Source organism: Maylandia zebra, linkage group LG13 (assembly GCF_041146795.1).
Source record: "Maylandia zebra isolate NMK-2024a linkage group LG13, Mzebra_GT3a, whole genome shotgun sequence".
Lineage (NCBI taxonomy): Eukaryota > Metazoa > Chordata > Actinopteri > Cichliformes > Cichlidae > Maylandia > Maylandia zebra.
In genome coordinates this window covers 23,662,922-23,677,465 of record NC_135179.1, presented here as the reverse complement: position 1 = coordinate 23,677,465, position 14,544 = coordinate 23,662,922, and the positions used below count along the sequence as shown (strand labels likewise).

The window sequence follows — 14,544 nt, the reverse complement described above, 5'->3', positions numbered from 1 at the left end:
CAGAATAAAAAAGGTGTTATGGCTTGTTTTGTGGCGAGACTGCTCTTATTCACCACGTCTTACCAGCTTAATTGTTGATGTTTTAAAGACCTGCTGTTCCCTTTCACGCACAACACTGCGTTACAGTCGTGAAGGTAAGCATGCCGAGCATGCGGCACCTGAGCCAACAGAAACCTTACCCAGCAATTAGCTCTGAACTCTAAATTCTCGTGGTATGTGGTAATCATTTGATTAACACAGGAAGGATTATAGATAGATGATGAATGTGTGTTCACAGTGTGTCGGATTTGGTCTTGTCTGCACTTGTTTTTCCTCGGGATGTTTCTATGTTTGTGTTTACCTCGCCATAAACAGCATAGTGATAACATTTAACAAGAGGAGATTAAAAAAAACAATATGCACTTCTTGGGAAACATAATGAAGTACAAACATAGATAAAAGTTTCCAAAAAAAACAGCTAACTCTTGAAATCTGTTCTCTGTATTTGATCGCTTTGTGCTGTAAGTGAATATCTCACATCTGGCTCCTATAGCCAGCAACAATGGAAAACAGTTTCTTTAATCCGCAAATCTGTGATGTCATACCAATGTGCTGTTTCATAAAGATCTGGAGGAGATGGGGAAAGGTGGCCTCACCCCAGCGGGGTGCTCTAACGTCTAACGGATGCCTGTTATTCATTTTTGTTTGCATTCACCTTAACTCTAAACGTGAGCAGTGTTAAAAATTCAGCGTGGGTTTGCAGCAGGAGGGAGACGTGTGGAGATAGAAGCTGAAAAGCTTGAATTCATCCTCTGCCCTAACGCGGTGCGTCACAGACATGGAGTCTTCAAATACTAAGCTCCAGTGTTATTATGCAGAAAGGCAAACTCTAACGTGCCGAGACTTACCGGCAATATTTTTGCATAGCTGCACAGCTGGAGAAAGGTTTACTCCAAAAATCTGATATTTGACGATGACTTTTGAGCTTAAAATTAAGCTGGGAGAGGACAGCCTATCTGTGGCTTTTTTTTTCCATCTTTTTGTTGCATTATTCATTATGCAACACTAACATGTTAAGAAACTGAATGACAGTGACTGCTGCAGGATACATTTCAACGGACTCATGGCCCTAAAACATGAAAAAAGAAAAGTTCTACTTTACTTGAAGCAGATTGCATAATTTATTTTATTTATTTATTTATTTTTGTAAAATCCTACAGCTATGAGCAACAAAACTGTCATTTTTAGTTAAATGTGTCCTAATCTTTAAAAGACTGTTTAGATAAAAAAGCAATCATGCTGGCAATCGACCTACTTTTAAAGCTACAGCTGTCACTGACATATGGACTTTAAAAAAAAAATCTACTCCAAAAAATGTCAAGTTCAAACAGGCTCCTGAGGCAAACTGACAAGAGTTCAGTAATACACACTGACTGCCAGGCAAGGTGGGGAGCGCGAGTCTTTCCGAGCTTCTTTCCAGTCACTTGTAACTGCCTTCAGCTTCAGCAAAAGTGGCAAATGGTCTGCGCTGGCATTCAAAACATCTGTGCAGCCAGACTACTGGTGGCAAGGCCCCAGAGACCTGCCTGCCTGCCTGCACCAGCCTCTTTTGAACTGCAGATCCAAATACACTGCACTTATTGGAATGGCATGTAGCTGCTATTCTGAAGAGGGATCCTCTGCTACGCCTTTGATGTCCACCACTGTGTCCAAAGCAGGCAAGCCATTCTTACCGCTCTCTGTTTTCCATTTAGACAGAGATTTTTCTAGTCTAAAAAAGAGAGCGAGAGATCTGAAGTGAAACAGGACAGAACTTGCACGCTTTGGACAGCTATGCTTCTCCTGGGCTAAGAAAGACTAAAGCCTGGAATAGAGCTGGGCTGGAAACTACTGATATAAGGGAAAATAATGAAAAAGGTCAAGGTTGGGGCAATAATGCAGAAGACAGCTGAAAGCATTTATTGTGTGTTTTAAACCCAACTCAGCCTCATCAGATATTCATGGGGTTCTATACATGATGTCAGGGGTACTCTATTAAATATTTAAGTTGTTGAACTCTTCAAGCACCTGCTCTTTATTCCCTAACGTTGGTCATTAGATTTCTTTGGAATGACCATGATGCGTTCTGGTGCAAACGGGCATCAGGAGACTCTGCAGCTACACCAGTAGAGGTAAACTCAAGGCTTCAGTTCACCAGACCTGTGGATTTTTCTAACTCATCGCTATCCTACACCAAGATCCCAGATTACGCATGCACAGAAATAAAGCGTCTTTCTCCTGCGGGTTGAATTGTGCCACGAAAACCAATGTCAGGATGATTCTTATTTTAGCTGTTACGGCGCTTACAAATCATTTATGACCGCTAGGTAATAGGATCTTGTTAGTCGTCGTCAGGTGATAGATGACACGGAAAGCGTGGTCTTTTCCGGGCCAAGTGGATCAAGCAGAGCTGTCACCCACGTTAAAGCAGCGAGCGGCCCTGCTTGGTGCATAATTTGACACAGCGGCCTGTCCTTTGAAGCGGACAATAAATAGTCTCACAACAGCTAATCACATTATGTACCATTTGTCCTGCTTAAGTGAGATGTTACAACACCTTCTCCACAATCTGAGACGTGGCTGCTGCTGCTGTTGCTGCACACACGCCAACATGTGCAGACCTCCTGCAGAGCCGCTTTGGGTGTCTACCTCTGCGCTGCGAGGCGCTTGCGTATACCACAGAGCCTCCCAGGACCACCGTGGATACTTAAAGTCTCCATTGTCCAAACATAGTGGGGGGTTTCCTGCTTGTCTGATTTGATAAGAAATTATGTCATATTAATTAATCTCACATATCAAACATGCTCCTTTAAGAAAATGTAACTTATAAAATTTACTTCTGTTTTAAATATTTTGATCAGGTGACCAGAGCGCACTTTTGGAAATCGCCTGCAGCGGAAAGCAGAGGGTACCAATATACTTTCTGGGTGTTTCAGTTTTCACCTTTCTCAGGAATGCTGTGGACGTGAAAAGCTCCACCGGATTTCAGTTTTGCGAGGACTGGTTCAGAGGGACGAAAGAGTTAACCGGGGGGAGGGCGCCTGCACGGGGGCGTTTGGTATAAAACCACCTCAAGAGCGCACAACAAGTACAGCGTGTGTCGGTAGTGTGATTCGGTTTCTCTCCACCAGCGGCCTACGACTCGTTAAGACGCACGCGAGCCTGAGTCTTCCGTTTCTGCGGGGCCCGCGGGATGGATGCGCGCTGTTTATGAAGCAGACACAACTCCGTTGAGAAGTTTGAACAGTGAAGAGCTACTTTTTAAACTACCTGCACTTTGCTTTATTCCCTCCAAAGTTAGGGCTCACCGGAGAATGCGCCGGTTAACGCGGAGCGCGCACATGACGAGAAATGCGTAAAGCGGCTGAGGTGGAAGTTGGGGAAACTGAAGCATGAGGCTCAGCGTGTGGGGGAGACACGGGGCTGCAAGTTTCCCGAGCTCGGAGAAAGGAAAGCGTTAATGCTGCACGCTGGATCGGCCCTGCAGGATTCGCTGCACCGCACTGATTGGCACATCAGCGTTGGCTCACCGCGTTTGTCTTCAGATCAAACTTTGTGAACCTTCAGTGAGAGGGACAACCTTCACGCAGGACAATACAAACATCTGCAGAGAAAAAACACTGGATCCAAACTAAAAACTCTTTCTCTCTCTCTCTCAACTATTTTTGCTGCCCCACCTCCGCTCCGTTTCCCTTCATTCTTTGTTATTTTTTTATTTTTATTTTTTTGCAATTGTGATTCCCGAAGTGGCTTCGAAGTGGTGTTGCGGCTCCTCGTCCCCGGCGGATCCGGAGATTGGAGTCTCTGCACCGGGAGGAGGCGGAGTCGGAGCTCCGACCACACCGCGGGCTCCAAAGAGCGGTCGCGTCAAGAGGATGGTGCGACTGGCGGCGGAACTGCTCTTGCTCCTGGGACTTCTTCTCCTTACCTTGCACATCACGGTGCTGCGGAGCAATCCGCTTCCCCAAGGGAATGTAACTGTGAGCCTGGATCAGAGCACAGCGCTTACAGAGGTGAGTGGGGGAAATCTGTGAGTAGCCTCGTTGCTGTTTTTTTGTTTTGTTTAGTTTAGTTTTTCCATAAGGAGACATCTTCAGGGAAATTTGACACTAAATTTGGGAAATCTGAGGGGTGTCCACTCGCAGATGGTTCTGATCAAATGTTCATATGATTATGCAGCCCAGGTAAAACAAACCTTCATTACCTGGGGGGGTTGTCCTGTGAGTGAATGGAGATTGACATACGCACGGGATGTCCCCCGGGGATCTGTGGTGAGCCAGCCGAGGGGTAGAAGATGAGGCAGGGTCAGAGATCAGTGCCCCACACCAGACACACCTCCCTGTTGTCGGGGATTTAAATGCTAGCTGCAGGCACTCCTCTGTCATCACAGGCTCATCACTGTCATCCAGGCCAACACTTGATAAGGCAGAGGGGTCAGAGCTGAAGCCCTAAAGGTGCCCACTTCCTGCCCAGGGTGTGTTTGCAGGACAAGTCATGACATTTACCCGCTTCAGGTCAAACCTTAAACTTCACTTTTTAAATCTGGTGTAATCTAGTGTAAGCAAGACTGTAAAGTTTGGAAATCTCAAGACACTATGGTCAAAAGACAGTTTTGCTAAAAGCTTATGGTCCACTTTAGAAGGCGTCCCAACAAAAGTTCACTGGAGGAGACATTTGTCAACACGACAGCACTTAAGGCAGGTTTAATGGTTTTAACTGCCCATTTTAACATAAAGCATAAAGCGCACAGTCTCCAGCAGAGCCCCAAATCCTGACCTGCGGGTTAAGACGGGTCTGGGATCAACAGGCTTTTTTAGAGAGTGTTAAGCATCCTTCAGCTGCTTTTTGATGTATATTTAGCATGCTACTGAAATACTTTGTTCTTCTCCTGGTGATAAATGGGTATTTATGCCTACTGGAATGGTATCCCTGTGTAAATGCTTTAATGGGGCTTAGGGGAAATGAATGGAAAGAATTTTTACTTCACCAGATCACTGCCATCGTTGTGACACCCGCGTATATGCCAAACAAGCCCGTGTTGTGTGGGATATAAGGCCATGCAAAGCTGAGGAAATATTCCAGGAATTTATTGAATATTTGTCACATGGCCAAATGCTGGATCGGATGAGGAGTAGCAGGGAGTTTCTCCAGCTGAATCGCAGTAAAAATAAATAAATAAACTTCATTCATGCCAACTTATATCCCAGCTTCAGGATCCCGTTTGACATTCGTCCAGATTTACAAGGGAGAAGAAGCCAGACGAGCCTTGAGGTTTCTTTTTTGTAAATTTTCTTTGCTCACGAACGCTGCGACTAACTGCAGATACGCTTCACTGACCCTCCACTGAAGACCGTGATGTCATCTTTCAGCCGTGCTTGTCACAGCCCAAGGGGTGTATTGTCATCCCGAGGTGTCATATTTAAAGTGCCATTCACAGAAGAACAATTGTCAGGATGCAGCTCCATGCACCTGAAGTGGAAAGAGAAAACTCTTTTGTCTGAGGCTTATTATCATCGCTGGAGCAGGAAGGCCTCTGTGGCTGCGGGAAATCAGTTAAATTTAAAAATGAAAATGCATGCAGTCAGATTTTATGAAATTGTGCTTTTCTTTTCAAGAGGTCCTCCATGGCTTGTATCTTCACCGTTTCTTCATGTAAGCAAACATTTGGGTACGCCATGTGACTAGGGAAAGGATGATTTTCTCTTCCACCTACAGAAGCGTAGTGTTGAAAAGCATCTGGCACAATGTGGACGGCCTTCATTTCCTGCCAGCTTCCCAGGGGGAAGGACCCCTGAGTTGCTCCCAATTGAAAATAGAGTCATGCCCCTTTAAGCAGCCCTCACAAAGTGAAAAAGGGGGAAGCGGGACAAGAAGAAGAGATACTGTGAGGATGTAAAGGGGGTGGCTTGTGTGTGCAAGTGTTCATTAATGGCTTTTTTTGGGGTGGGGTGGTGGTGGGGGCATCCTGGGAGGCCCCCCAGACGAACCAAAGACTTGTGTGTGACTTTTGATCTTCAAATTAAAGCATTTTACTTTGTCGAGGCGGATCTCAGATGAGTGATCGGGAACACTGCTGATTTTTTTAACATTCAAATGAGTTTTTTCTGTGTACTGTTACTGTATGAGAGCAAAGTTAGACGTAGAAAAAAAGCACATTCTTGGAGTGGCAAGTAGGGAAAAAAAACATAAAATCAATAATTTGGGGGTGTAACATTTCATGACTTGTCCTTCAACACTGCCGAGCTCATAACACGGAAATCTAGAGCGACAAAAAGCAGCTTATATTGGTGACCGATGATGTCAGAATGCTGTTCAATGCTCAATGGCAGTCAGAAAACCATCATCTCTGCTCGTGGCACCAAGGAAAGCGAGAAGCCGGCTGTTCAAAGGCAAAAGGAAAGCATGAAACAACATGAATTATTAAGTCAAGCTGACGGCTGCAACTTTGTGAGGACGGCCAGAAAAAGTAAATGTTTCTTTGGTCTTTGGTGGCAGAGAGAGAAACGATAAGACCAAGTGATTTGTAAATAACAGAGATGTTGAAGTGAAGTATCTACAGGCTGGGAATTCCACGTTTTTAACTTCTGTATGTGATCCTAGCTCAGTTTTTAATCTACTGCAGGTCTACCACATGTACAGAGACACAATTTGCCATCACAGCAAAGCAAAAGCTCTCCTTCCATTTTCTGTGACATTTGAGCAACAATCTTTAAATGATCTAGTCTGGAAACTATCTTTAAGATGGCTCTTACTGCAAATGGATACAGTGGAAAATTTACTGAATGCAATTTGATAGTAAATGACTGCTTTTATTTTTAGTGCAGCACAATAGTTCACATTTATTTCAGTTTGAAATGGAAAAAAATGGAAAAAAGTTCTGTAATATAGTGCTTCCCCCCCCCTTGTTTGCAATATAATTAATGTTTAAGCCATAGATTAGGTGGAATTAGTGCTGATAAACTACCAATATTTGCCTATTAGCTGCCAAACTCTGTGTTTACAATCGAGTTGCAGCTCAGCAAGCTTCAACACTGAGCAGCAGTGACTCCAGCATAATGGAGAACATGTTAAAGCTTGACTGTAAAGTATTCATATTTGTGTCAAGACTAAATAATAAGTCTGTAAATACCCATAATATGAAACAACAGAAGATTCTGATATGACTAGATGGCATAATTGAGGAATAATCTCTTTGTAAACACTGCGACTGGGTTTTCATGGTTAAAAAAAAAGATTTCTACCTCCATGCTTTCTTTTGCAAGACAAACACGTGGGGAAAAGTCATTTTTGTGCTTTGATTAATCGTCTTAGAGTCTTTGGATAAGTTTCCATAAACGATGAGTTGTAGGGAAACAGCAAAAAAGTAACTTTTCGTAGCATTTGTATAAAAAAAGAGGTGGCCTCCCAGATAAGATCAACCACACCTGTTTAATTTGTTTACAGATGTGTGCTTGCATTTACACAGTGGACTGAAGCTGTGAGTGTTGCATTCAGGGCTGCCCCCCCTCGTCCCCTCCTCCTCCTCCTCCCTCAGCGGGGCTCAATTACAGCCACTGAAATCTGAAGACTGGGAACTTGAAAGGCAGGGTTATCACATGGGCATCTCAAAGTCCAAGTACTTGTGATACATCCAAAGAGAGCCCTGTGATGTTCGCATAAAGGGTCGATAGCCGACGCTGCTGGAATGATGTTTTCCAGTACTGAGCTCTCTGCCGTAATTGGCTGGTTGTGAAGACGTCTGTGGTTTTTAGCTGGAATCTCCTTTTTCAGAATGTCAAATTTTACAATTATGGACATAAATTGTCATTAAAACCTTGTCGTCATATGTAAGTTATAACCTTTTTTTTGTGTGTGTGGTTCAAAGCAACAATTTAGATGCATCTGCTCTTCTTTCTCAAAGTTATGGCCAGCGGTATAATCGTTGTAATTAAAGCAATCGCTCAAATTAAGAGATGGGATTTGAACGTTTTAAAATTCTTTGAAATCCATTATCACATTATCTCCATCTGGTTTTGAACTAAGGAACGCAGTGCTCAGTGGATGTGGAAGTCTTTCTGTGCAGCCGCCTCGCTTGAATACAAGTTACATTTATAATCCTTCCTCCCTTGCTGTGCCGTTCCATTTACAGCGCCTATATTGCCCCGGAGTGCACCTTGGCTGGACACAAACAGCTCCACTGGGGGCTTTTATACCCACCACAATGTGGCTGAACTGACACTTTGTCTGTGACTGGCCACCGCAACCGTACAGCGCCGCTGCCATATTCTCAGGCTTCAGCCTGCCCACAAAAACACTAGGCAGGAAGAAACGGGACGTGAAAAAAGAAAACAAGGAGCGTGATTGATGGCTTTTTTTGATCTTATTTTCTGCCACCCCACAACGGGGATGATTGCCGACTGCTTACGGCTGTCCAATTGCTCCTTCTGTGCATACCTGATAGGGGACAAACGCCTCAAGTGTCCTTCTGGGATGAATTTACAACACTCCTGTCAGTGCACCAAATGTTTTTCTGCCTACAAGATGGCAGATGTAATTATTTTTGCAATGTTTGCTTAGGTTTCTCTGTGTAGCCCCAAAGCAGGAAAACCATAGGTCCTACATGGCTCTTTTCTCCCAGCCACCATCAGCACATGCTATATATGTCTACGTTATATTTCTATGGTAAAGCAGAAGTATACTCTGTCAGTTAAAAATGGAAAAATATACAGTCTAGCTGTGACATTGGCTCTGAATGCAAGTTCTTGACAGATTATATTTTGGTTTAAGCAGGCAGACACACAGAATGTTTATCCCAGTGGCTCCTTCTTTCTGGGCTCCCAGTAGTCCACTGTCTGCAGGATTTATGACAGAGGTCATGGTTGAGTGAACCTCTGTCAACACGAGAGATCAATCTTAATGTTGCTGAATGTGCAAACCCTGGATTTCTTACATATAGGGCTACTTAGTTTTTACAGCCAAACCAAACCAATTCGATTTTTTAAAGAAGTGATGACAAATTAACATTGCCCTCCTTTCTGTCTTCAACAGAACAACATAAATGCAAAAAGCAGCTCCTCAGCCCAGCTGGCCCCTCAAGACCGACGGTCTGGTCCAGAACACCGACTGGCCCATCGGCCTGCAACCCTCCCCTGGGCACAGGGCGGCAGCGTACACAAGGACGGCCCCGGCGCTTTCCTCCTAGATCTGCACAACTTCCCCGACCTCTCCAAAGCTGACATCAACGGACAGAATCCCAACATTCAGGTAAACGCACGTGTTTCCCCATCTGCCAGCATGCTTTGCCGCTTTTTGCCGCTTAAGACAAGACTACTCAAGCACACAGGACAGGAAGATCAAACAGGAAGAAGGAGGATAGTTTGGCGCACGTCGTTAACCCCCTTCTGTCGCCTTTCCTCCTTCCTTTTGCCCCCCTTGTCCCTTTTCACACTTCCTGGCTCGCAGCAAAGCTGAAGAGACACGGTGAAGTCTCACGTCGATCATAATGACAGCTGAAAAGCAGATGCTAACCGGCAATGCTTCACTGCTAACCCGTGTGATGGGAGACAGACAGCAGCTTATGTAAATGTGCGGCAGACCCTTGCCCATAAGTCCCTCAGTGATGCAGATGGTCGAGTAACCGCTGCCATGTTTAAATCATTCTCCTGTCTAATCTAGCAAGGGGGTCTTTCCATTTCTGAGGGCATCGCTGCCAGATCTGAGCACGAACAAAGTGTATTAACATCTCAAGATGTGGGAAGAGAGCAGAGCAACCAATTGAGCAAGGGCGTGAGCTATGGGAGAAGGGGGGGTCGGGTGGGGGGGTGTCTTTGATCCTGAGATTCATCTGGCTTTCATGGTCTGGAGGAGGCTGAATCGCCCTTTGAACTTTGTGTTTAGGTGGAGAGAGCCCGAGAGGTGGGAGGGTGACTGCGGGGCAGGGGTAGAGTTCCCCCCTCATCTGGGAGGCACATGTGTGAGGACAGAAAACAGGGAGTGGGTAACTCTGTGTGTCGGGGTACCAGGAAGTGCCACCATCGATAGTTCAATTCTTCAATTCTTACTGACTTTGAGTCGACTTCTCTTAATGCAGGTGACCATTGAAGTGGTGGATGGACTAGAGGGCCATGAACCAGAGAAAGGCCTCCGAAAGGAAACCAAGCCCAACTGGGCTTCGCCAAACTGGAGAAACTGGTGGCCTCACACTTCGTCGTCGTCCTCTTCCTCCTCCTCGTCTTCCTCCACTCATCAAACAGAGGAGAATGAGCGCTCTTATGGGAGCAACACAGAGGACAGCAACTTCCTCAGGCCACCGGCAGATTGGGACAGGAGGGGAAGCAAAGCTCAAACGGAATATGGTGAGGATTACAGTGTGTGTGTGTTTACAGGGAAATTTTCGCACGCTGCACAATATTTGGCCGCGTCTTATTCGAGCACCAGTCCTCGGCGTTTCAACACATGGCTGTCGTCTGACGTGGAATCTGTAATTTGCAGATTTGCTGATTTAAGCTGTCACCATAATAAGTGCAGTCATCCCAGGCGAGCCTTTGGGAGCCCTTGATTGAAGCCTTTAACACTCTTTTATGAGATGGATTCCTCTGTGTTGTGGAGCTCGCTATGTGACACGGTTTGAACGCCTCGCTACATCAAAGTTCGGGAGCAGGAGCCGGGCCAGAGGCGCCGTTAAAGTCGCCACACCGTCCTCGCAAGACTCTCCCAAAGTAACCCCACAGATAAATCTGCCGGTGAAGGATTTACGCTCGCTGTCAGGCAGTATGCGTCCGGCCCGTGTTGTAGCATGCCCAAACCAACGTGGTTGAACAGGAATGCGTGTGCTGTGGAAAATCTCATTTTATTCACTTGCACTACAGTGATTAGGCTGCCAGAGATATAATGTTTTTTGTTTTTTTGTAAAACCAAAGCCCGCGATTAATGTTTCTGGCTTATCGCTGTGGTCAGATCTCATTCGTCGGTCATTTCATACCACACAAATGGACGAGGGAATATTTTATCATCATTACTGTCTCGGCTTTAAACTTTATAAGCATAATTGTGGACAGGCAGTGAGGATCATCCACTCAATCGTCTCATCTGTGGTCTCAGCACAGGTTATTATCTATTTTTTTCCTTGATTTCTGGTTAGTGTTGGCACCCAGCTCTGTAATATGCTTTAAAAGGGGAGAAAGGGCAGCAGTAGAAGAAGCCTATCTGGCCTGTATTCATACAAAAAAAGCTCATAATGAGGGGCAGATGGCAGCGGGGGGCCTATAGGAAGGTTGGAACCAAGCCAGAAATACTTCCACCTCAAAATGCCCACATTATGTGCATAACGGTGATGGGCTCAATGATAATTGAACTTAAACAATAATTTCTTCCCATTTCACTTCCCATTTTCAAACTAATATATCACAGACAGAGCAGCTCAGTGGCATCCGGTGCTTTTGTGCCTGGGATGCTTAGGTAGCAAAGAAAACGTTGATTTTTAAATTGTCTCCTGGATGCACAGAAGCTTTTTATGGAATTTCCAAAATGCTTTAACTGGCTCACTGAAATTGCACATTGACACAATAATTTTGCATCAGCACAGAGAGCACGTGCATGTGGATAGATGAGCGTATGTTGTATGTGCTTTGAGGAGCACACTATAGAGCGAACCCCCTCACTTGCCCGTATCCAAAACTGTCCAGGCTAGAGTGATGTAAGTTCAGCATATGGCCTGCAACAGGGCTGAGGATGTTTCTTTCTTTCTCTCTGATCCAAGACTACATGGATGGAGAGGGGGACTGGAGTAGCTGGTCAGCGTGCAGTGTCACTTGTGGAAACGGAAACCAGAAGAGAACGAGGTCATGCGGTTATGCCTGCACAGCCACCGAGTCCAGAACTTGCGACATGCCTAACTGCCCAGGTAAAATCTTATCAATAGCAGACAAAAACCCACATCACTAAATACATTATTCATAGTAAGGACACATGGTATGTATGTCCATGTGTTGATTTAGTGGTCTTTCATCTTTTGATCCAGCTTTCACTGTACTTTCATCTCTCTGAAGGTATTGAAGATGCCTTCAGGACGGCAGCTACTGAAGTGAGCCTGTTAGCTGGAACAGATGAGTTCAATGCCACAGAGCTCTTTGGAGTTGGTAAGATTTTTGCCTCCTCATGTGTTACTCCACACTATCCTTCATTCAGATGTTCTTACTCTATCAAAGGTATTTTCTTCCATCTGGCAGCAGTGCTCCTGCACACTCTCAGCATTCCTCATGCTCATGCTGTGCTCCATTACTGTGCAACAGGACAGGAAGAGCACAGCATGCAGCTGCCCACTCCCTCTTTGCTTTCTGTTCTTACTAAACTCAGCGAGCACACCTTGATTTTAAACATCTCACTTCTGGTTTCATCCTCTGCAGTTGGAAAGTGTTAGAAATTGTGTCCTGATTTCTTCCAGACACAGACAGTTGTGAGCGCTGGATGAACTGCAAGAGTGATTTCTTGAAGAAATACATGACCAAGGTGGCAAACGACCTTCCCAGCTGCCCTTGCTCTTACCCGACCGAGGTGGCTTACAGCACGGCGGACGTATACGACGCCCCCACGCGCAGAAATTTCCGCTGGAAAGACGCCAGCGGTCCCAAAGAGAAGCTGGAGATCTACAAGCCGACGGCTCGTTACTGCATCCGCTCCATGCTGACCCTTGAATCCACCACGCTGGCTGCGCAGCACTGCTGCTACGACGACAACATGAAGCTCATCACCCGCGGCAAAGGAGCCGGCACACCCAATCTAATCAGCACCGAGTTCTCTGCCGACCTTCACTACAAGGTGGACATCCTGCCTTGGATCATCTGCAAAGGTGACTGGAGCCGCTACAACCAGGCAAGGCCACCAAACAATGGGCAGACGTGTCCAGAAAACCCTCAGGATGAGGACTATTACAAACAGTTTGAAGAGGCAAGGGAATTCTAGCCCGCAAAAACACTGCCCATATATCCAGCTAAACCTCAGAAATGGCGCTGAAACCCTTTTTAATTCTGTTTTAGGTCAATTAACACATGAACTTTTAGGCTCTGAGGACAGACATACTGCTCTTATTGAACCACAAAGAATTCTAACAGAGTCAGAACCTGTTTTTTCTCACAAGGAACTTCTCTCAACATCATCACAACCAGGCGTGAAAGTCTTTTTTATCTGATTATTTTTTTATTTGGTTTTTACACTTTTAATAAATGAAAATGAAATTTTGTCAGTAATTATGTTGCCAATTGTAACTCGAGATTTGGTTACTAAAGGGAGGACTGACTTCATATTCTTAAAAGGGAAAACTGTCATTGTAGAACTGTTATTGTTATCGTGCCCGTGTCGATTGTGTGCGTGTGTGGCTCGTTCGGATCGGAGAGACCTGTGGTAATAGAATAACGACACCTCCCTCAGGAATGTGTTACCCAGTTTCCCTTAACTTTGTCATTCACAGTTATCCAGGTTTTTTTGTACGCTTGATTGTTTATTTAGCATGCACACGTTTTCATTTTCATTCATTTACCCCCCCGTAATTTAACTGTGTGTCTCTGAGGCAGATCTTCATTGTAAAAAAAAAAAGCCTGCATTATTTTTGTAAAGTATTTATTAAGTCGTAGCTGAGTTTAAGTCGAGCGTCTGTGGCCAAAGTTGAGATTCCTCTCTGGCTCATGCTTCGCCATCAGGGTGCGTATCCATGTCTCAAGTTAGGGTTAAATAGAGCAGAAAGAATGTGTGAACTGTACGTGACAATGTTTCTTTTTTTGTTATTTTGAGATATAAATCTATAAATAAATTTTTTTAAAGCCAGTGAATGTGTAAGATGATAGAAAATTGAAATTTCAAGCCATATCACACAGTCCTAACAGTTCTCCCTTGGCATCAGCGGGAAAAGAAAAAGCATCTTTAGCCGATCACAAGACTTTAATTAGTTCTATCCAGTGTGGCTGTCGGGACAGGCTTTTTGATGGGATTGTGATATTTCTTCAGAGGGCGAGGAGAATGCAAATTCTTTGTCTTTGGCATGTATCCTCACATTCCTGGGTAATTTCTCAGTGTACACACGCACACAGACACACACACACACTCGGTGCTGCATCTCTGCAGCTGAGACCCCTGACCGTTGCCTTTCCACTGAATGCTGCAGTCATTGTCACACAGTGAAAGCCATTCATGGTGCCCTCATTCCTGCAGTTTTGTGTGCAGCACAGCTGGCTGGGTGTAGGGCTTGTCTTTATAATGCAGCAGGCCCCAGCACGTTCCACACCCCTCAGGCACAACTCGCAAACGCCTAGTTTTTTTTCTTCTCCCACTATTCGTAGAAATTTTCTCCGCACGCCTTTTTCGTCTTGTTTTTCCTCAAACACGATGCTTTAGCAGCAGCCCACCTTCGAATACTCACTGCAAATTACATTCCATTAAAATGTAGATATTCTTCCCCTGTTCTCCTGTCCTCCTCCTGAGCGGTTTAAGGCTAAGATTACAGTAACCTGCATGGATCGTTATCTTTAGCAGCAGGTCTAGTGAACAGGCCACGAA

General features: G+C 45.0%; 1 protein-coding gene across 1 annotated transcript; it reads left to right on the top strand.

Annotated features, from left to right (window-relative positions):
* The first annotated feature begins 3,075 nt into the window (after positions 1–3,075).
* ism1 (isthmin 1) lies at positions 3,076–13,815 on the top strand. Its single transcript, XM_004559770.4, has 6 exons — positions 3,076–4,031; positions 9,046–9,261; positions 10,088–10,352; positions 11,756–11,899; positions 12,045–12,134; positions 12,440–13,815. The coding sequence occupies exons 1-6, from the start codon at positions 3,894–3,896 to the stop codon at positions 12,955–12,957; spliced, it is 1,371 nt and encodes a 456-aa protein (XP_004559827.1). The 5' UTR covers positions 3,076–3,893; the 3' UTR covers positions 12,958–13,815.
* The last annotated feature ends 729 nt before the right edge of the window (positions 13,816–14,544 follow it).